This window comes from Emydura macquarii, unplaced genomic scaffold, assembly GCF_026122565.2.
Source record: "Emydura macquarii macquarii isolate MOO-44397 ecotype Brisbane River unplaced genomic scaffold, CSIRO-AGI_Emac_v2 contig_2636, whole genome shotgun sequence".
Taxonomy (NCBI): domain Eukaryota; kingdom Metazoa; phylum Chordata; order Testudines; family Chelidae; genus Emydura; species Emydura macquarii.
The window spans coordinates 39,920,398-39,942,529 of NW_027132773.1; the positions used below are offsets into that span (position 1 = coordinate 39,920,398).

Sequence of the window (22,132 nt, forward strand, 5' to 3'; positions counted from 1 at the left end):
AAACATCAGTGCTTAAAACGTGACTGGAATTTTTCATCCCAGCAATAGTTTCAAAGTAGACACTCATTTTCTTTAGAGGACATTACAATTCTAACTTCTTAATCCTTTGGTAAAAGAACACATTGATACATTGGGAGAAATTAAAATAGAAAAATACTTGGGTTGAATATCTTGATTGTTCTAGCTAATGTTGTCTGGGGTATTTTGTTTGGAGTGGGGTTTGGGAAAATAGAGTCCAATGATTCATCTTTAATAGAACTGAAGTGTAAAATGTTGAAATAATTATTGAATATGTAGTTGCAATTTAAACAAGAATGTAAGGTTTACTAAAATGCTGACGTCACAATGTTTTCATCAAATGCAGATTATCGGGCTAGACAGAACCACTGTGTTCATCTAGTCTGATCTCCTGTATAACTTAGGCCATTGGACTTCTACATTTCTGTTTGAACTAGAGTATATCCTTTAGAAAAACATCCAATCTTGATTTTAAAATTACAGTGATGGAGAATCTATCACAAGCCTTGGTAAATTGTCCCAATGGTTAATTACATACTGTTTAAAAATTGCACCTTATTTCTAGTTGGGATTTGTCTAGCTTCAGTTTCAAACCATTAGATCTCTTTATATCTTTGTCTGTTAGATTGAAGAGCTCTGTTATCGAACTTCTGTTTTCCAGGTAGGTACCTAGGTTCTGATCAAGTCATCCATAATTTTCTCTTTAAGATAAATAGATTCAGTGCCTTGAGTGTTTCACTCTAAGGCATATTTTCCAATTCTTTAATCATTTTTGTTGCTCTTCTCTGTACTTTCCAGTCTTTCTGTATTTTCTTTAATTGTGGATACTGGAGCTGGGCACGATTTTCCAGTAGCAGTCACACCAGTACTAAATACAGCAGTAATATAAGCTCTCTACTATTCAATATTCCCATGTTTAGGCATCCAAGGATCCCATTAGTCTTTTTGGCCACAGTGTCTTGCTAGAAATTGATGTTCATCTTGTCCACCCTGACCTGCAAGAAATCTTTCAGAAATATTATTGGTGAAAGTTAATTGTGGAATAACCTACAGTGATTGATTTAAACTTAACTAAATATTAAAGCATCTTGTAAACAGCCTTTTTTATAGTTAGTTTACAGATCATCTTGAAATACTGATGACCTGCAACAGATGAAATATTGAGCAGTGGTTTGGGTACCAGTGGTAGAAGTTGCTGTTGGTGTGACTGATTAAGCATAGCTTTTAAATGTTCTATACAGGGGTGGATATTAAACCTCTTTGAGTAGTGTCCCTTTGGGTATTCCATTTCAGGAGTATATGTGCCTCTTGAACCCTTAATTGGAGATTTTCCATTAACAATGTTGATGAGGCCCATGTATATGCTGTATACAAGCTTGTGCCGCACACTTGAGTCTGTAGGGCTGTATGGCTGTACTGCCCTGAATTTCTTCTCTACAGCCTTGGCTTGAGACTGAGTCCTAGCATGCCCGCCATGTGCATGCCTCATCTTTGTTCGTACAATTGTTCTTATTTGTTTTGGTATAGATTATAGAATTAGATAAATAACGAGAGGATTGATTCTTTCCCTTCCCCTTCCCCTTGTTCCCTCCATGGAGACTTATTTGCCTGGCTGAGCATGCTTGGCTTGCCAGGCTTGATTCTCTGCCTCTTTTATCAGGAGGCTGTCCTGTTCAGCGACGGCTACTCTAAGTGCGTCCATTGCTTGGGAAAGGCCCATATTTCCCAAAAGTGTAACTTCTGCCTACCTATCAAATTTAGAGCTAGGAATAATTGGGGGATTAAATTGAGTCTTCTGATCATGGAGTGCTCCCTTCAGCCTGCTTCCAGGTCAGGACAGGAGACACCCACACAATCCCTCTGGTACATCTTTGTCCAAACACATCTAATGCTCCTTCGATCTTGGCTCAAGTCTCCCTTAAGAAGGGGAGGGCTTCTGAGGGCTCAAGGAAAGCTCCAGAAAGGAGGAACTTGATCTTGCACCATGAGGAGCTGGCTCCCAAAAGGTCCTGATCTCCCATGAAGTCTGCAGTGTTGGAGGCCTCAGCTTGGTACCTTGAGGTGAAAGACTCTTCCTCTGGTACTGGGTGGGCCTGTAAGTCCCAGAGCACTCTGGAAAAGCATGGCTCCAGTAGATCTCTGGTACTGTCTGTGTAGGACAGTGAGGCAAAGAACATGCACTCCTCTAAAACAGCATTGTCTAGGACAGATTTACTATCGGTGCTTTCTCATCCAGCACCCTTGATGCTCGGCAAATCGAAGTGCCAGTCATCTTCGTCCCTGGTGCCTCCACATTCCAGATTGACAGCACAGTCATCTAAGCTACTGCATCAGTACTGACTCACTTGTTACTGCAGGAATTCTGGTATTCTGATGATGATTCTCCATGGGACTCAGTTTTTGTTCTCCCATCCCCCCCATAATTCCCTCCTGGCAGATGCCATAATTAAGTGAGGTAAACAGCATATTCTAGCACTGCCCTTTATGACAAAGACCAAAAGAGGTTAGATATTTCTGGCTGAAAGTCTTAGTCATCCGCAACCCTCTACTGTTTAGATGCTTCACACTCTGCTGCCAGATCCATCTCCACAGTGGTTATTATGCAGAAGGCATCATGGCTTCAGCTCTTGGGGTTCTTGAGGGAGGCTCATAATACTGTTGAGGACATCCCATTTGGTCGGAAGCTCTTGTAGACCACAGATGACTCCCTACACACACACTGAATGTCTGCAGGACTGTGTTTAAGATCTCTGGGTATATACTCTCCTATGAACAAAAGGAGATGTAGTGATTTCAAATTGCCCAGAGGTTGTGCGTTGCCTAGTTCTCTGGATTTCATAGAATCACTGAGCCCACTAGGAACAGACAAAAATTCCAGAGAAGGAGAGCTATTCACCCTCCTTCAGTGAGTTCCCAGTCGTCATGGAGACAACAATTTTGATGAGTTGGTCCAAGGTATGATTCGTTCTGCACCTCTAATTCACATGCTGCAGCCATTTGCCCACCTCCTCACTTCTGGAGATTGCCTTTCCCATTTCTAACATGCTTGGTGGCGTATTACAACAGACAAGTGAGTCATGGAGGGTCATAACATTAGGCTACACAATTCACTTTATGTCCCTCCCTCTCCAGGGGCCCCTTTCATGAGATGATACTAAGTCAAGAAGTGCACATTCTCCTTTGTTTAGGAGCAACAGAGCCAGTCCCATCTCTTCACAGAGGGTAGGGGTTTTACTAAATAATTTTCTTGTTGCAAAGAAGGACCGAGGATGGAGACCGATCTTAGATCTAAGATTATGGAATAAATTTGTAAAGTCTCAGAAGTTCAGGATGGTGATTCTGGCAGTCAGAATTCATTCTCTAGAGGTAGGAGATTGGTTTTCAGCCCTCAATCTACAGGGTACCTATTTCCATATAGCAATTACCCCTACCCCCTCCTCCCAAACATCTTAGTTTTACTATGGGCCAGGATCATTTTCAAGACTAAGTATTTCTCTTCGGCCCCAAAGGTATTCTCAAAGGTTCTAGTGGTGGTAGCTGCTTACATTCATTGAGAAACTATTTCAGTCTTCCCATATCTCAACAACTGGCTACTCAAGGGACAATCTTACAAAGCAGTACTGGCTTCCACCTCCACAGCCTATTTTCTCTTACAGGAATTGGGTCTCCAGCTAAATGTAAAACAATCAATGTTAACTCCTATACAGAGAATACAATTCATAGGGACATATTTGGGTTCTTTGGCAGCCAAGGCTTGCCTTCCCACACAGTGATTGATAACTTTGACAAATCTGGTTGGGATAATTCAAGGAAATCCCCAAACTATAGTATATTGTTTACAGCTCTTGAGTTGTATGGCAGCTTGGACCTTCATGACCCAGCATGCAAGTCTACACCCCCTCTGCTTTTAGGGTTGGCTCAAGGGTTTGTTTGTTTCACCACAGAGTGCTTGGACAAACAGGTCATGGTTCACCTTCAGGTGAGAAACTCCCTAGATTGGTGGAAAAATCAACTGTGTCTGTGAAGGCACCCCTTTCATCTCCCCAGCTCCAGTAATAACTGTGACAATGGATGCATCACTATTAGGTTGGGGAGAGCTCCTCAACACACTCACTGCTCAGGGTGGATGGTCACCTCCATATCAACTTGTTGGAACTCAGGGTAGTCAGCAATGCCTGTCTTCAGTTCCTACCCATCATTGGGCAAATCCATTAGGATCACGATGGACAATATGACTTGCACATTGTATATTGGGGTGGCCAAATTAGACCCCCCTACTTGACAGAATCCTCTAGGTGTCCCCCCCACTGCAGGGCAGAAGCTCTGAGCTCCAGTCTGGTACAGAGCTCTGCAAGCCTCACTTTAACTGTAAAATTGCCGCATGTGGCTCACGACCCACAGTTTGACCACCCTTGTTGTATATTAACAAACAGTGAGGCGCAAGATCTTCCACCCCATGTGCCAAAGTGATAAAGTTGTGGAACTGGAGTATAGCCCATCTAATTCCGATCTCAGGCTATGTCTGCACTGCAGGACTAATTCGAATTAGCTTAATTCGAATTACAGAAAACGATTTATAGAGAGTGCTGCAGATCGTCCACACTACAGTGTTTGTGCTGGTTTCTTGCGTCCACACTGGCCAGCCTTAATTCAAATTAGAAAGCAGTGCAATGTGGGAAGCTATCCCACAGTGCAACTAACCATAGAGGCTGTTGTGACGAGTGCCATCATCCCAGGATGCAGTGCTGCTTCCCCCACCCTCTTCCCCCACCCCCAAACAAACAGGAAAAGGATTTTCATGCGGTTTTTTTTTACTCCCCCGATCGCCATTTCTGTAGGCACATAGAGCCAGTTGAACTATGCTCTCATTTTGACCGTGACAAATACATTGCAGCTTATCCTGGGTTACTTTAGAACTGTATGCTGTTTGCCTTTTAAGCTCCCCCTACCACCCCCTGTATATTGCTTGCCTTTGATTTCTATAGGTGTCTGTAGAATGTAAGATAACAATGGAGTCACTTAGTATATTAATAGAGTGATACAAATGTTTCCATTTCACTGATGGAAAGCATGATATAATGTATCCACATGTAGCACTGTGAATAAACTCTTAAAGTATCAATTTCCATGATTGGCCACTGAAACAATGTAGCAAAGAATTTCACTGCTGGCATTTAAAACGCATTCACCAAGCGGGGAGGGGGGTGGTGAAATCTTTCAAACCCTTTAAAGAGACGAACTGCAAAGGGTGTGTGTGTGTGTGGGAGTGGGAGTGATCGCAGCTTGGATTTTAAACCCATTCACTGCAGGAAATGAAGATTTAAATCTTCCCGGAGCTGCTTTGGGGGAGGGTACTGAAATGGGGCATCATGGGATACAGTCTGGAGGCCAGTTAATTTGAATTAAGTCCCATTGCGTCCACAGCCACACTAATGCGAATTAACTGATGTGCTTCAGGCGCTAATCCACTTGCAGAGGTGGTTTTATTTATCCAATTTTAAAGGCTCCTTAATTCAAATTAACAATGTGCAAGTGTAGACGCGGGAGTAATTAATTCGAATTAAGGGACTTTAATTCAAATTAAGCCACCAGTGTAGACCAGGCCTCAGTCACTTACCTACCTGGAGTCCAGAATGTTACAGCTGATACGCTCAGCAGGCATTTCTCTCAGGACTATGAATGAGAGTTGGACTCTCAAAGTCTTCACAGGATGTTCCAAAGGTGGGAACTGCCAGAGGTGGATGTATTTGCCACAGCCCAGCAACAAGAAGTGCCCCTTATTCTGCTCAGTAGGAGGCCTAGGTCACCACTCTTTAGGAGATGCCTTTTCACGTCCCTGGATGAGGGGCATCTTCTATGCATTTCCTCCAACACTGCTAATACTGTGAAGAACAAGATCGGACAGGACAAAATCACGGTTATTCTTACAGTATCAATCTGATCAAGAGAAGCTTGGTATCCTTACCTGCTTCACTTGTGTGTTTAAACTGCCTTTCAGGCTTCTGACTATCCTTCATCTCTTCTCCCAAGATGCAGTTTGTGTGCTTCACCCCAATTTAGGGGTTCTCTGCTTGCAAGCATGGCTCCTAAGTGATTCATGGGATTAGAATCCACCTGCTCAACAGGAGTACAACATATATTATTAAACAGTAGAAAGGCGTCAACTCAGATTTAACTACAGAAATGTAAAACATTCAACCACTGGTGTGACTGTCACTGATTTGTGCCTGAATCCACTTCACTCTCAGCAATCTTGAATTATCTCCTGGACCAGAAGAAATCAGAGTTCTTAGTTAACTTCATTAAGGTTCATCTGGTCATGATATCAACATTTCATCCCCCACTGGATTTGTTTCCCATGTTTGCTCATCATATGCCCCCCCTTTCTTCTGAAGTTTCTACAGAATTGCACTGCTGGACGGAAGGTATTAGACTAGATAAACATATGTGATTAAAGATTTAGGGAACCTCTGCCCCCACGTTAAGAATCCTACTCATATTTGGTTTCTCATCCTGGTACTTAAGTATCTAATGGGGCCTCCTTTTGAACCCATGGCAACCTGCTCCTTGCTTCACTTATCTGTGAAAATGGCCTTTCCTAGTAGTTGTCATGTTGACGTGCAGGGTTGGAGAAATTGGGGCCTTGAGGCAGGATCACACCCCTGCCCTTCTATTTATGGTATTTTTCAAAGACAAGGTCTTTATGCTGCATCCAGAATTCTTACCCAAAGTACTGTCAGATTTTTGTCTTAAGCAGTCATTCATCTACTGATGTTTTTCCCCAAAATCAAATAAATCTTATCATGGGACTCCTTTCATGCTTTATATATTAAATGGGTGTTGACCTTCAGTCTAGATATGACCAAGCAATTTTGGAAATCACCTAGACTGTTTGTCTCCATCACTGAGAGATCCAATAGGTCCACGATGTCTATACTGAGACTTTTGAGGTGGATCTCAGGGTGTGTCATCACTTGCTATGCAGCAGCGGGTGGTGTGCCAGATCGCAGGCAACTTCTCCAGTTTTATTCAAGAACATTCCAATGTCTGCAATATGTAGAGCTGCTTTTCCTAAAACACTGCTTTTGATCCACTCCATTAGCTCTATTGCAGAGCTTGGTAATATGGTACTGTCTTCAGTCCTGGACTCAGCTGTGAAGCTCTCTCTTCTCTGGGGGGATACCGCTTGAGTCACCTGAAATGGAGCATCTGTAGAGGAGCTACTTGAAGAAAAGGAGGCGGTTGCTCACTCTATGAAGGGATTGTAGTTCTTCGAGATATGTCCCCCTATTGGTGCTCTACTACTCATCCTCCTTCCGCTTTGCTTCAGACTGTTCTTTTTTTGGGTGTTCGGAAAAAGAAGGAATTGAGAATGGTTCACCCACGCAGCCCTATATACCCTTGGTGTGTGACATGAAATTATAAGGAGTGCATGCGCAGGCTAAATCAATACTGCTAATGAAAAATCTCTGATCAGAGGTTTGAGAGTCACATGTGCCCCTGAAGTGGAGCACCCATGGGGGAGACATCTAAAAAAAACTACAGTTGTTGCCCAGGGTAACCTCTTCTTTTCACACCTTTATTTATATTTGAAGTCCATATTTTATAGAACATAACTTGTGGTTGATGGACTGGCTATGTATGATGCCTCCACTTAAACAAGCAGGTGGTTTGTTTTTGTGTGTTTTTACATTGTGCGGCATCTGCCTTTTTCTTAGTAGATAAGATAACTGGGTCTGGACTGTCTTACATTACTATAGGACAAGCTCTAAGATTGGAAGGAACAGATGGTATGTAGCCTTCTGTAAAGGGAAACTTAAGCAATATTGCTTCCCGAGGTTTTGGAGATTCCAAAGAAGTGGTGGCCAATGTGCAGGTTTGATCTTGGTCCCCTGTGGCTAGTGAAAACAATTGGGGAGGGGGGTACTGGGTTCATCATTTGGTTGAGATTATCAACTTCTGCTTACCGGAAGAGAAGGTGTCAATAGTTATTAAAGTGTGGAGAGGACCCTGGAAATTACGAATAAAAATTGCCTTTACCTTATTAATAGATCTGCTTCTTATGTATAATCAGTAATATCTGTTGACTTTAGTGACTAAAAAGTTTTTGTACTTACTGGCTATGCAGCGCCAACACAACTAAGGATGAATAGAATCTGTAGTTAACTCCATCTTGAGCATCAACAGAATTGTTCAGGTTCCAGTGAGTTTTACGTGTGCAGCCCCATTAAAAGCAAAGGAACTGTATGCTTGTCATTGAGGGCATAACTTAGTTTGTAGACCCTTGATTTTGAAAGATGTTACCCAAGATGGAAAGAATCTCCACTGACTTTCAGATTCCGGGCTGACTTGCAGGGCCGAAAGAAAAAATATTTGTACTTGCATACTGAGCACATTTGAAATGGAAGTTGAAAGACTTTATTTTTTTGGACAGTCTCTTTTCAGATTAGAACTGTATTTTGAATTATATTCAGCCCTTATTCAGTTAATTGCTTGACAATGACAATTTCACCAACTAATTGTCCTGCTTCTTTGAGAGGGAGACTTGAGAAAATTGTATCTCATACAATTTGGAGTCCATGCATATCCTTGATTCCTTTCATTCTGTGTTTTAGACTGGGCATAGCATTTGAGATTGCTCTTGTCTCGGTGGTTGACTTCATTTTAGCAAAGGAGGCTGGTTAGGTATCCATGTTTAATTTTTTAAAATATTTGTCAGCTGCCTTTTATACTATTGACTTCAGATTCTATTGACTTGCTTATGGATCAGATGATTTTTTCATTGTTCTTGTAGAGGTTTGGGCCTGTTACTCACGGGCTGTAAGGGGTCTCTTGTACAGTTCCATGATGCTTCATCATGCCATCTTTCCTGATTCTCATGTATGCGAGGCCACTTCAGAAGACTGCAAGACTATTTGGGCTATGGTGCCGCCAATATGGGGATGACATCCATCTTTTCTTCATCAGAACTTACTGGTTAGGCATATGCAATCTATTGCTTAGAAATCTAGACTTTACCACAGTAATCTGTCATCTTGATTAGACAATATACTCTACATGGGGCTACAGTTGAAGATTATTTGAAAGCAACAGATGTTATTGCCCGTTTGCTACTACATCAGGTCCTCAGCAACAGTGTTGTCTTTCAGGTATAATTCACTGTGATGGTCTTTTAACACCAATTGTGGTTAGGTTATTGGCTATCTGAAACCTTTTTTTCCTGTGATGAGCTGTAGCAACTGAGGTCAGCCAAGATACTTGAACTAAATCCTCAGGTGTTAATGTCATGAGGGAGTTGTGGGGGCAGAACACTTCTGTTATCAGGCCTTTGGCTCTGGAGATTGTTCCCTCTTCAGATTTAATGAATTACAAGTTTACTGACATTCAGGATGGTCCAAGTGTGCTTTCCTCAAGTAGGGAGGAGAGGAGATGATTTGATTGTTTTGTGGGCAATCATCTTTTTGTCCTTTGATGCAAGATATAATTATATCTTGCAGTGTTAGACTTGATATATGTACTCTGAACCTTAAGGTATGTATATCTTTTTTTTTAAAAAAAATCAACCTTTTTTTTGGAAATATCTTGCCTAATATTACTACTTCACTACCATAACAACCCCCGTCTCCACCTTTAAGAAACTGCTTAAGACAAGATTGGGTATAGGTTTTTGTGTCCTATTTTTACGATTTAAATCCTTTCAGACTGTCCCCTCTGCTGCTAAACTATGCTGTGTACAGTGTACATCTGTGGTGCTTAAATGATGATTGAAAGGAGCTTATTTTGACATTAGAGGTCAAGTTATATAGCTGCATCAAAAGGCTCTTAAAAGGGTTGTCTGCATCTATAAAACCCATCTATATACATACTGCTGTTAGCCCCAGGCACCCCTCACTTAATATACATTTGCAAAGCTATGAATCATGTGTTCGTGGAACATTTTTTCTGTATTACATAAAAGTCAAATCTCGAGCTTCAGGGTAGAATGCCCATCTGTGGCTACTTTAAGATTTCTAGAATAGCCCCTCCACAGGTTTCCAAACTTCTGTCTTGTGTTCCTGCTGCTGGCCTTGGATTTTTCAGCCAGAGTTTGGACCACTTACACCAGTAGATTTTTAGATTACCCTATCTACATGAGGTTGAAATATATCCTAGGAGATTCTTATAATTAGCTTACATTTTTTTATAATTTGGAAGAATAAGCAAGAACCTTTATTTTTTCTTTTTCTGATTGGGACCATATAATTTCATCAATGTCTGGTGCTCTGCCTTTAAAAAGGGTTTAAAAAAAAATTAAAGGTGGGAACCCATTAAATATAATCTTAAAAAAAAAAATAGTGCTATTAAATCTAACATCATTTGCTGGGTATTGGCTTTGACCTTACTTGGTAAAAGTTATTCATGTTTTGATTTGTAAACAGCAGTTCTACATAAGTAGTGCTTGAGTTTGTTTCCCTAAAAGTTTTTTTAAATCAACTTAAATAGCCAACCAATAATATTGTTAACTGTGGGCCATATCTCCATTTTTGGCATCTTATTCAAAATCCCTTTGAATTTCACGTGGATTCCACATGTTGAATATGGAATGCAGCCTAAAATATCTTCAAAACTAGTTTCCATCTGAGTCCATTTTGAAATGTGGCGGTCCTTCAAAGGCCTCTACACATCTTACTCTTTGTGTCAAAGAGCTTGGATTGGCACTCTCATGTTTCCTACCTCTACCTTTGTGGCTCTAAATGTTTGAAGGGTGCATATGTAATAGAGTGGTAGTGGGTTGACCAGGAACCTTGCCACATCTTTGAAACTGGACTTTTTGGAATAGATCACTTCCAGTGCTGCTGACTTCTTTAATTAGGCATTAGGTTTTTTTTTTTTTTTGGCTCAGGATCTGATGCAGTTCCTTCATTCTGGTATCTTGGAATCAAAGACAAAGAAACCAGGGCTCCAGAGGCACACATCTTACTCGGCATTGTTTTTGTTCTGCTTGGTGGAAAGTAATTAACTCATTTGCTTGTTCTATATGCATCACCCTAATATTTTAGGACCAGAAAGGACTGTTAGAATTGCCACCCTGCTGTGCTGATGAAGTGTTTGAGGAAGCATCTGTGGCTAAATCTTCTGGCTTTGAAGTGCATCGGTCCTTGTGCTAGGATACCAGCTTCAGCTCTGACCTCTAAGGAGGTTAAAAAGCCTGGTGAAGTCCCGTACATAATGCAATGTATGTGTGCCTTCTTGAATGGAGCCAAACCTAAGGTGTCAGTCACCACAAATCCACAAAGATTGCATTTGACTGAACATAAGTGCTGCGCCCCAAGAGTTGGCCTCTGCTGAAAGAGCCAGTCCTCAAGAGCATACATCTATAGGTCCGGTACTTACTGCTCTATGTAATGAAATACAAAAGTGTACTTAAGGTTCTGTCTTCTGGAGTTAGAGCCATGGCAAATGGTGATAAAACCCCAGGATGAATTTAAAAGAGGGAAAACTAAACCTGAATATTGAGAGAATCTTTCAGGTAAGCAGTATTAGGCTGTGGGAAAGTGGTGGAAGCTACTTATCTTAAAAGGATTGGCCTAGATGGCTTGATATTTGTCTTCCATTTCCATCTGAGTCTATTAACATCTTATTGCTGTTGCTGCACTACAACCAGGGGCATTCAATGTAAAACACCTTGCAGCTCCAGATTTGGTTGGAGTATTAGTTTCGAATAGGTTAGCAGTAGTGACAAACGTAAAAACAACTCTAACCTTTCAAGTAACCTTTCAAGTTTCTTTTGCAACATGGAATATTCAAGTTGAGGATGTTTTGGTGCAGAGTTCCTGATGTGGACATGCCTGTAAGAAAATTCCATTTTTTGTCTTTTGGATTTCTTTAGAGGATAAGAAATAATATTTCATTAAACTGTGAATTTCAAGAAATCAAATCAGTTAGTGTAACAGAACCAGAAAGCAGAGGTCACTCTTCAGTATATCTAGACAAACATTCAATATTGTACAACTGATATAACACTTGTAAATATGTTTGTGATTGTCAAGTCCTGTGACTTAAAGATCTCTTCCTTTCCCATTCTTTCCTCTCCCTCCCCCCCCCCCCCAACTGATTAGAGCCTTCCTTTGAGTAATATAAAACATATGTGTAACGAATCATGTGAAATTCTTCTGTTCCTGCTCAGTCTTAAAATGTTCCTCTTTCAGATCAAATCAAAGACAAAATTAAAGAGCGGGACAGAGAGAAGCAGAAAGAAAAGAAGAAACATAAAATAATGAATGAGATCAAGAAAGAGAATGGCGAGGTCAAATTATTGCAGAAAGGTAGGTTAAAACTATATAACAATATTAATCAGTAATGTGTTAATGTCTAACATTCCATATATTTCCAATGAATACTGAATTTTTAGTAGCACTTTTCATTTTTTTAATTAAAAGCCCATTTTCAAGAGGGTTGTAATGAGGCAGTGTAAATGTGGCAAATTGAAAACTGAAAATTTACTTCTGTCACATGTGCTATTTAATAGAAGTATTTTCTGCCTGTTACCATAGTTTAAATGCCCCATACATCATAGTAGTGTTACAGAATACTATACTTAAGATAACTGCATCTTCTGTACACACATTTTGAATGGATGGGTTTTAGTTTTATGTATCACCACAAACTGTAGCAGCTACCAGTTGCCTGAAATGGTTTTGATGTTTTGTTTGTATTTCCCTCCATGACATTCTTATGATTTTCATATAAATGTTTCAAATGAATAAATTAATTTCATATAAATATAACAAGTGAACATTATTAAGTCTGCAAAATCAAGAACTCAAGTTAGGAAATGCTAGAATTTAGGTTCTCTACAATCTTAGTTTGGCCATATGTATTGCACATATGTATTATGATATAGCTTTCTTAGTCAATGCTATAGGATTATTTGTTAGCCCGTAATGAGAAGAGAGAAGCCCATTCTCAAGTCACTGGGAGTTCACTTGACTCTAAAATAATCCAAGTCTGTTGTCCTTTAGGACATAATGCAATGTATGTGTGCATTATAATAGTCTTTAATTATGTGATCCCATATTTTTTTCTACAGGACCTCTGCCTTAGTCAGTTCACAGGATGGACAGTGATCAGTTAATGTTCAGCAAGTCAATATTTTGTTTTGTCTTCATTGTTCAGTGTGTGGCCCATGCCTTATTTACTGAACTATTCAAACCTGTTCTGAAGGCAGAATTATTAATTTCCTCATGGGCTTTTCTATGGCACTCATCATGATAAGTTAATTCTCACGAGGAGTAAATAATATCTTCACAGAATCCCTGTGAGGTGAGGGGCGTTATTCACGTTTTGCAGATGGGGTGTTGAGGCAGATTCAGATCAAAAGAATCCATTAATTTTATGTGCCTAATCTGAGACACCTAAGACCTGATTTTTTTTTTTTTTTTTTTTTTCATGGTACTTTGCATTATACGGAAATTCACATGTTCAAAACACAACTCCCGCTGAGTTCAGTTGCAACTGGGTGCTTAGCACTTCTGCAAATCAGACCCAAAGCTCTCAAGTCAAGCACCCCAAAATTAAGGAACATACAACTGGAGACCACCTGTAAAAACTTTAGTGTAAGTGACTTGCCTAGCATCACATAGGAACTCTATGACACAAGCAGGGACAGAATCCAAGTCTCCAAGTAACATTCAGACCGTGCTTTCTCTTCGTGTAATCCCCTACTTCATTCACTACACTTCTTCCAACTTCTAGAACAAATGACGCAGGGTCCTACAGACAACTACATAGTCCTTTACTACATAGTCCTGATTCATCCGTAGAGCAGGTCCATCCTGTGTAACAAATGAAGCTGGGGCCCTGTGGGAAAATAATACGTGATCAGATAATTAAAGACTGTATTGTGATGCACACATGAGGGGGCTGATGTAGAGTTGTAGTGGCATTTCTCAAATTTGGACTGTTTGACTTTGTAACCTTAGTGCCCTAGTTTTATTTTTGTGTGTGAGAATTTAAAAAAAAATTTTGAAACTGAAAACCAGAAATATCATTTGTATGGCATCATATTGACACTCAGGATGTTCAGTGATAGAGTTGGAACCTTTAAATTCTCTGCATGGACATCTGTTACTTCAGTTAATTGAGTAATAGATAGTAATTGTAGGTTCTCATCTTCTGTGGACCAGCACCAATGGTTTTCACAGATACTTACTGATGGTAGAGAAGTGGTGAGATTTGGGAACCTTGGTTCCATTCTAGCTTCTGTAAGGGGAGTGCTCTCAAGTTGGCATGTACTTTTTTTGTCCCATCCCCTCCAACTTGTCTTAGTCCTTTCTCTTCCTCATTCCTGGCTCCTTGTCCCAGTAACGTTCCTCTTGCCTACCCAGTCCTAGTTTCCACTCACCAGGCTTCTTATCCTACTCCCAATCTTCTTGCACAGCCAGTCCCAGTTCTGCCCCTCTGGGCTTGCTGTCTGAGTCTCAATTTGCCCTTCCACTCCATTTTTCTCACTGCTGACACACTGTTTCAGTCTCCTTCCCAGCCAGTGCTCATTCTCCCAAATGCATTCCTGTTGTTGTGTCAGATATCTTTCCTCTTTGCCCCCCCCCCCTTGGTTCCTAACTCCCCATCACCTTTTCCAGCCCATCCTTTCCTCCCCCAACTCCTCATCCAGTGTCTGTGTTCCTCCCCATTCCCACTGACTCAGTTTCTCTCCGCCCCTTCTCTCCAAGTCTCACCAGACTCCTTGTCCCAATCTATTCTTTCCTTCCCTACTGACCTTGTTCAGCTTTTTTCCTCCCTCTGTATTTTAATCAGATGTTTTCCTCCTCTGCACTAGGGGCCAGAAGGGTGGTTATTGAGAGCACAAGAGAGACTGGCTTCCTGCTCAAGTCCAGTGCCCAACTGCAGCCCAAAGCAGCGACCCCAGGGAAACTTTTGAGCCCCCACAGCTGTGGCTGGAGCATGATCAGTTGCTCTGTGGGGATGGCATATGCGCAGTTGGGTCAGCATTAATTAGTAGCTGAGAGAGGCTGGAACATGCTCAGTGAGGACGGAATCTTCTGAGATTTTAGCTCTTAAAATTTAAGTCTTTATTGAGCCTTGTGTGAACTGCAGTTTTGGTCGGATTTTCATGGGTTTAGCAAAATCCCTGTTCTATGGCATAGGGACCTTTTCAAAGAAAAGATCTAAATATTTTGACACGGGCAAAGCAGTGTTTTTCCCTAGCCTCATTCTCAGAGCTGAACTGTTTGGCTGGGGCGGGGGGTGGGAATCAGTCTGAGGCAGATACCTGGCATGGAAAATGTTAGCCCAGTCAGTAAAGTTAAAATAGTGCCTTATGGAAAGACTTACAAATACAATTGTGTAACACTATAAAGTTTGTGGCTTGGCCTTGAGCAGATCATCTTACTTTGAGGTTACTTTATTGGATTTTTCAATGTCAAAGGTTCTTAAGATCCAGTCTGTGGTTCACGTCAGTCTGCACTTTGTAAACTTAAACTTTGTAAACCACCTGTTGGACTCTAGACTTACTGATTAGGGATATCTTGCCTCTGTGTGCTTTTTTCCATTTGGAACAAATGTCAGATTAGTTACAAGCCCTTCAGGTGTGCATCAGAAGTAACTGTGAACCTAAGAGCAAAAAAACTTCAGTGGTGGTCTTGGAAGACATCTAGAGAACCTCCTTCTATCATGGAAACTCCTAGATCAGGGTGCCCTTGGCTTTCTATTTAGTCCTCCTCCTAGCCTCTGTGTGTGTAGCCCATGAAATTTTTGTTGCTTTTTTCACCTGCTTATTTAGGTGATAGTACACCTTACTGAAAAAATGAGGACAACATTATTCTCCCAACGGTGGGGCGCCCTGATTGGAGCAAGGCAGCTGCAGCTTTCCCCACCTGGCCCCGCCCCTTCCCCCCGCCCCCTCCACAATGTGGGCCCAGTGACGGGGCACCCTGGCCGGAGTGCAGCAGCCACAGCGCTCCCCCTCCCCCGGCCCCGCTATGTGGATGCAGTGGCACCCTGGCTGGAGAGTGGCGGCCGCTCCCACCGGGACCCTGTCTTTCACTGGGAGAAATACTAGGTACCAGAACTAAATTCCTAGGCGACCTGGGGTTTGTTGAGCCCTGCTATACGCAAAACAATCGGTCAACCAAAATTTAAAACATTCTTTTAGTTTTTGGAAATTACATTCTTAAAATTTAATAGAGCATTCCTATAAAACTTTTTTTCTTTTAAAAAGGAGTTTTGTATAGCATACATTAGAGGTTACTTTTGTACTGAATGGGGTAGTTGAGATTTGTGCCTCTTGTTTAATGTGTCATTTGTCAGGTCTCCTTTGCCTTTCTGTGTCTTAGGGAAAATGTTGAAAGACTTGCATTAAATACTGTAGCCCAACGAAAAGTACAGTGGGCATCAAGCCATGAGATCTAATCCTAGCTCTTACACTGATAGCTTTTAACATTTCTGTCCACTTCACAACTCTTCTGTCTCAGTACCCTTACTTCTCATACACCCATTTTACAGATAAAGGAAATGAGAAGTTAGATGAGGTCACTTTAGGTAGAATTGGAAATAGAAACCCAGTTTCTAATATGATAGACTCAGCCATGTTGCCTTTCAGAAAGAATGCACTAAATTATGTTTGGCTATGCTGTCTGTAACCGCTATACCCCACTTTGTTCCCAATGCCAAGAACAGAACTCTGGAATCTTGTTTTGTAACGTCTCATGCAGTCTCTCAAATAGTTGACTCGTACTTGTCATTGGATTACATTTGTCTCCCTCTGCAGGCTCTGTGTAGAGTAAAAGGCCGTTTTCATCCAGTTGTTTTTGATTAAGTCGAAGAGATCTGAATACTGGGTTTAAAGACTGTTGATAACCCATTGGGGCTGGGCGGGAATTATATAATTTGACTCCTTTCTAAATTATTTTGATGACCCTGAAATTAATTGTGACTTTTGAAATGACTGTAATGTGTAAAGCTGTCATATTTAGAACCAAACTTAGATGCTGTGTAAATATTTGTTTGGTGCATTTTTAGCATTTGTATTGTGGTTAATGAGTGGTCCCTTTTAAGAACACGGGGCTGGATATTTCAGAACATTGCTAGTGAGCTAAAAACCCTTTCACAGGTAGGTCAACAGATGAATCCAGCCTAGCTCAGTAGGGATTAAAAGTTGTTCCCATTTAATGGCTCTTTTGTGGTCCCTATTAAAGATGAGTTTGGTGGGTCTCAGTTCCAGCCCCGACATCACAAATTCACTACCATGCTTTGCACTAATTAGCAGATTCAGCAGAAGCTGAGCTCTGCATGGGTCACGGAGACTAAACTTCTCTGTTACCCCTAAAGGTTCCTCATATCTGGATGAAGCATGCTGGGAGGGCAGTGTCTTGCTTGAGTCTTGTAAATAAACAGCATGACAGCCCTGGTGAATGAAGTCCTCTAACGTATTTCTCCATCAATTGAATCATTTTTTAAAGATGAAATTTGTAGTTATACAGAAGTTAGCTTGTTAAAGTTTCATAAAATCACACATGGAGTCACCCAACTATTAGTTATTGTTAAGGTTATGCTGCAACTTTCATTACAGCTTCTGTTTTCATATGTTCAGAACTTTCTAGGCTATGGGGGGGAGGGGAAGCTTCATTAGCGCTGATGTTTTCCATGGCTGGTTTTAGCCTAGCTGTGAGTTTTGTTGTGATGTTTTTGGAGAGTGGCATGAGGATTGTAGTGGTGCAGAAAGAATTCTCTGCCAGCCAGTGAGACTTTTTTTTGCTCCTTAGTAACTCTGGACTGACAAATCCAGTGGTTGCATGCAAATTGTTGGGTTTTTTTTTTTTTTTTGAGAATTAGATTTGGCATGGGGGGGAGGGTCACTTCTTTTTAAAAAAAATCATTAAGAAATTTGGATCATGCTTTTTTAGTATGTTTGCAGATCTTAATGAAGTCCTTCTCTTTTTATGACGCCACATAGCTGTTTTTGAGACAGGCACAAATACTGCTGCTGGATGATTTTCAGAAGGCAGATTTTAAAGGTCATCCATGCTTACAGCGGTGAAAGTTATATTAACCTGTTAAACATGGTGTGGTTCAGTTTGTATCCATATTCTTAAATCCCCTGTTTTCATGTCTAAACCCATTAGGCTGTTTAACCACATTTTGTGTCTCTGCATTCTGTGAAAATTTGGGCAGCTATTCACATATTTGTTACTTTCTTCAGCCATGAGGGGGAACAGGTAGATTCCAAACCCCACAAAGGTCATGAAATAAAACACACAGCACATAGTGTGTAATTCACTTTTTGTGTATATTTATTCCTTAGACAAAAAACTATACACATTTCCCAGAATAAAACCTTGCAGTTCTATAAGTAAAGCAAAATCACTAACATTTCTCAATCTAACTGGTTAGGCCTGCTACCCTTTGTATCTGACCGTAGGTATTGGTACCGTCTTAACAAATGATTTGCTTTTGCTTGCAACATGTAGTCGATTAGCTTTTCAACCTATCCACTGACAGTGGATTCTCTACACTAGCTTTACCCCTCTTGTTGTTTACCAATGACTGCACATATCCCCATCCATCTAGAAGTTCTAGATTCTTACTGTTCCCTTGTAGACATAATAGTAATTATAGCATTCTCATTATTTCCTTTTTACCTTTTTTTTAGAATAAACCTTTTTCTGATTAAAATTAGAGCTTAACTTCTAGTATAAAACTTTCACTTGTTATGGTCCTGTAAATATTTGAGTGATGTAAATTTAAAAAATGAGCATCTGGTGGGTGGATTTTTATAGGACTAAAAAAGCGTTTTTCAGACCTGGTTATCATAATGTCACATAGGATTGTGAAGTAACCAAAAAGCAGCCAAAGGCTACCTCCTCCCTATTTTCCTCTTCCCTCTCCCTCACCAGGGAGCAGTGGGCAGTGGCATCTAGAGCCTTCTATGCAAGGTGTTAGCCAGAGGTTAGACACCCAGGCAGGTGCCAGAAGCCCAGGCAGAGTATCCCGAGCTGATTACGGTAAGTAGCCAGATCTGCCTCCTGATCCAGAGCAAGCAGCATCAGGGACTAGCAACCCAACTGAAACCTTCCATACAGTCTAGAGCAAGGGTGGGGAACCTTTTTTATGTCAAGGGCCTGATGGTGGCCCTGGCGGCGCGGGAGAATTCGGCAGCGACGGGGGTTCCGTGGGGGGCGGGGGGCAGTGCCCACTGCCAAAAAGGGGCAAACGGCAGCAGGGTTTCGGTGGCGGCCACTGCCCCCCCCCACGGAACCCCGCTGCCGCCGTTAAACCGCGCCGCCGCTGAATTCCCCCCTGCCGCCAGGTCCAGACCAAATCATTTTGCGGCCCTTATACAGCCCGCTGCGGGCCGGACCAAATCATTTCGGCCCGCGGGCCGGACGTTCCCCACCCCTGGTCTAGAGGATAAAAAGCAACCAGGTAGACCCACCAGAGTTACTTGGATGTTAACTCGGGTAAGATTTCAAAACTATCCAGGACTGTTGCTATTCTTAAGGCTTCTTCTTCCATGCTGCAGCCTTGTCAGTTTTTTAAAATCTGGTGTTCAGGGAATTTGCTATCATTTATTTATCTAAGATTATGCAGATTAGGGCTTTGGGTTATTTGCATAAAACTGCAGAAAATCTGAATCTCCAGCCTTAACTGGTATGGACATGCCGGTGTTGCTTTGTGTACAGCATGGGGAGCAATACATCCTGAGGTGTCCTCCTGTATGAAGAATTGGGAAAAAGGAAGGAGGACTGGTCAAGTGGGTGTGGCAAGTGTTCTGTCAGCACTGCAAAGAAGTGTACTGAACTAGCTGCTGGAAGGAATCTAGGTGCCCATATTAGGTTGCAGGCAGTGGCAAAAACTGCTATTGTTGTTAACCGTCTTAATGGTGAAGGGTAGACAAATCATGTTAAAAGATGTAATGCAGGGAGAAGATCCTTTTCACTGAACACGTTCATGTATGTGTACACAGACTAAATACAAATTATATTTCTTTCCTTTCTCATGTTCCTGTGTTAATGTGTTGCTCCCCTGATAACACATTCTTGTGGTGATATATTTCCAGCCAAATAATAAAAGCAAAATTGTAACCTTGCCCAACCTTGTTCCTGTTCACCTCATTAAAATGTGAACTCAAGCTTTCTTTGTAGCTGCAATTTTACATACTTATGGATGGAAATACCATAGAATTGTCCTTTCCAGTTCTACCTCGAAAGGCCTTCTAGTACAGTTCCCTGTGCTCAAGGCAGGACTAAGTATTATCAAGACCATCCCTGACAGGTGACTAACTTGCTCTTAAAAACATCCAATGACAGAGATTCCACAATCTCCCTAGGCAATTTATTCCAGTGCTTACCTACCCTGACAGTTAGGAATTTTTTCCTAATGTCCAACCTAAACCTCACTTGCTGCAATTTAAGCCCATTGCTTCTTGTCCTATCCTCAGAGGTTAATGAGAATAATTTTTCTTCCTCCTCGTTGTAACAGCCTTTTATGTACTTGAAAACTGTTATCATTTCTCCCTCAGTCTTCTCTTTTCCAGACTAAACAAGCCCAATCTTTCCTGATAAGTCATGTTTTGTAGACCTTTAATAATTTTTATTGCTCTCTTTTTTTGGACAATATGTCCACATCTTTTCTGAAATGTGGCACCCAGAACTGGACACACTACTCTTAAGTGAGGCTGTATCAGCACGGAGTAGATCGGAAGAATTACTTCTCATGTCTTGATTACAGCTCTCATGCTAATACATCCCAGAATGCTTTTGTTCCCCGCTCCCCCCTCCCCCCCCCAAAAAAGTGCCCTGTTGACACACATTTAGCTTGTGATCCACTATGACCCCCAGATCCTTTTCCACAGTACTCCTTCGAAGGCAGTCATTTCCCATTTTGCATGTGTGCAATTGATTTTTTTTCTAGTTTATCCAGATAATTTTGAATTTTAATCCTGTACTCCAAAGCACACGTAACCCCTTCCAGCTTGGTATCATCCACCACCTTTATAGTTGTTCTCTCTATGCCATTGTCTAAATCACTGAAGATATTGAACAGAACAGAACCTGAGACAGATCCCTGTGGGACCTCACTCGATATGACCTTCCAACTTGACTGTGACCCACTGATAACTCTGTGGTTATGCACCCGAACAGTTTATAGTAGCTCCATCTAGGTTATGTTTCCCTAGTTTGTTTATAAGAAGGTCATGCAAGATAGTATCAAAAGCCTAACTACAGTCAAGACATACCACATCTACTGCTTCCCCCCATCCACAAGGCTTGTTACCCTGTCAAGGAAAGCTATTAGGTTGGTTTGACATGATTTGTTCTTGACAGATCCATACTGACTGTTACTTATCACCTTTTTATTTTTTAGGTGTTTGCAAATTGATTGCTCAATTAATTGCTCCATTATCTTTCCAGGTATTTAAGTTAAAATGACTGGTCTGTAATTCCCTGGTTTGTCCTTATACCCCTTTTTATAGATTGATACTATATTTGCCTTTTTCCAGTCCTCTGGAATCTCTCCTGTCTGCCATGACTTTTTGAAGATAATTGCTAATGGCTCATATCTCCTCAGTCAGCTCTTGGAGTATTCTAGGATGTATTTCATCAGGCCCTGGGAACCTGATGACAGCTAACTTGTCTCAGTAATTTTTAACTTGTTCTTTCCCTACTTTAATCTCTGATCCTTCCCTCATTTTCACTGGTGTTCACTATATTAGATATCCAATCGCTACTAAACTTTTTGGTGAAAAAGGGATAAGCAGATCTCTGACTAACTGGACCAACCTCTACACAATTCATGTCTATAGTACTTCTGTAGCAAACCGTTCTTTCTCCATTAATTTAAATAGGACTGAGTTCTGAAAGATCCAGGCATTGTAGACTCTGCTAGACCATATTGTATATAATATTTGACATTCTTGCTCATTAATTATTCTATGAATTCTGAATGTGTCCTTTGGCCCACATAACTCCAAAATGATCTTTCTACTTCATATTTCTGGACCATTCAAAGTGGAAGGGTTTTATTTATATACTCAATTATCATTGTATAAATATAGATTTGAGCAGCCAGAAATGGAAATAATCTATTTTAGAGGGTAGTCTATTGCTTTCTGCTA

At 41.1% G+C, this 22,132-nt stretch overlaps 1 protein-coding gene across 2 annotated transcripts in view; it reads left to right on the forward strand.

Annotated features, from left to right (window-relative positions):
* The window catches only part of RSBN1L (round spermatid basic protein 1 like), a 96,376-nt gene that overhangs the window by 16,076 nt on the left and 58,168 nt on the right, over positions 1-22,132 (forward strand). For both annotated transcript variants that reach the window (XM_067564529.1, XM_067564531.1), the window contains exon 2: positions 12,207-12,323. In XM_067564529.1, the coding sequence (XP_067420630.1) occupies positions 12,207-12,323 (117 nt within the window). The remainder of the gene's footprint in view (positions 1-12,206; positions 12,324-22,132) is intronic.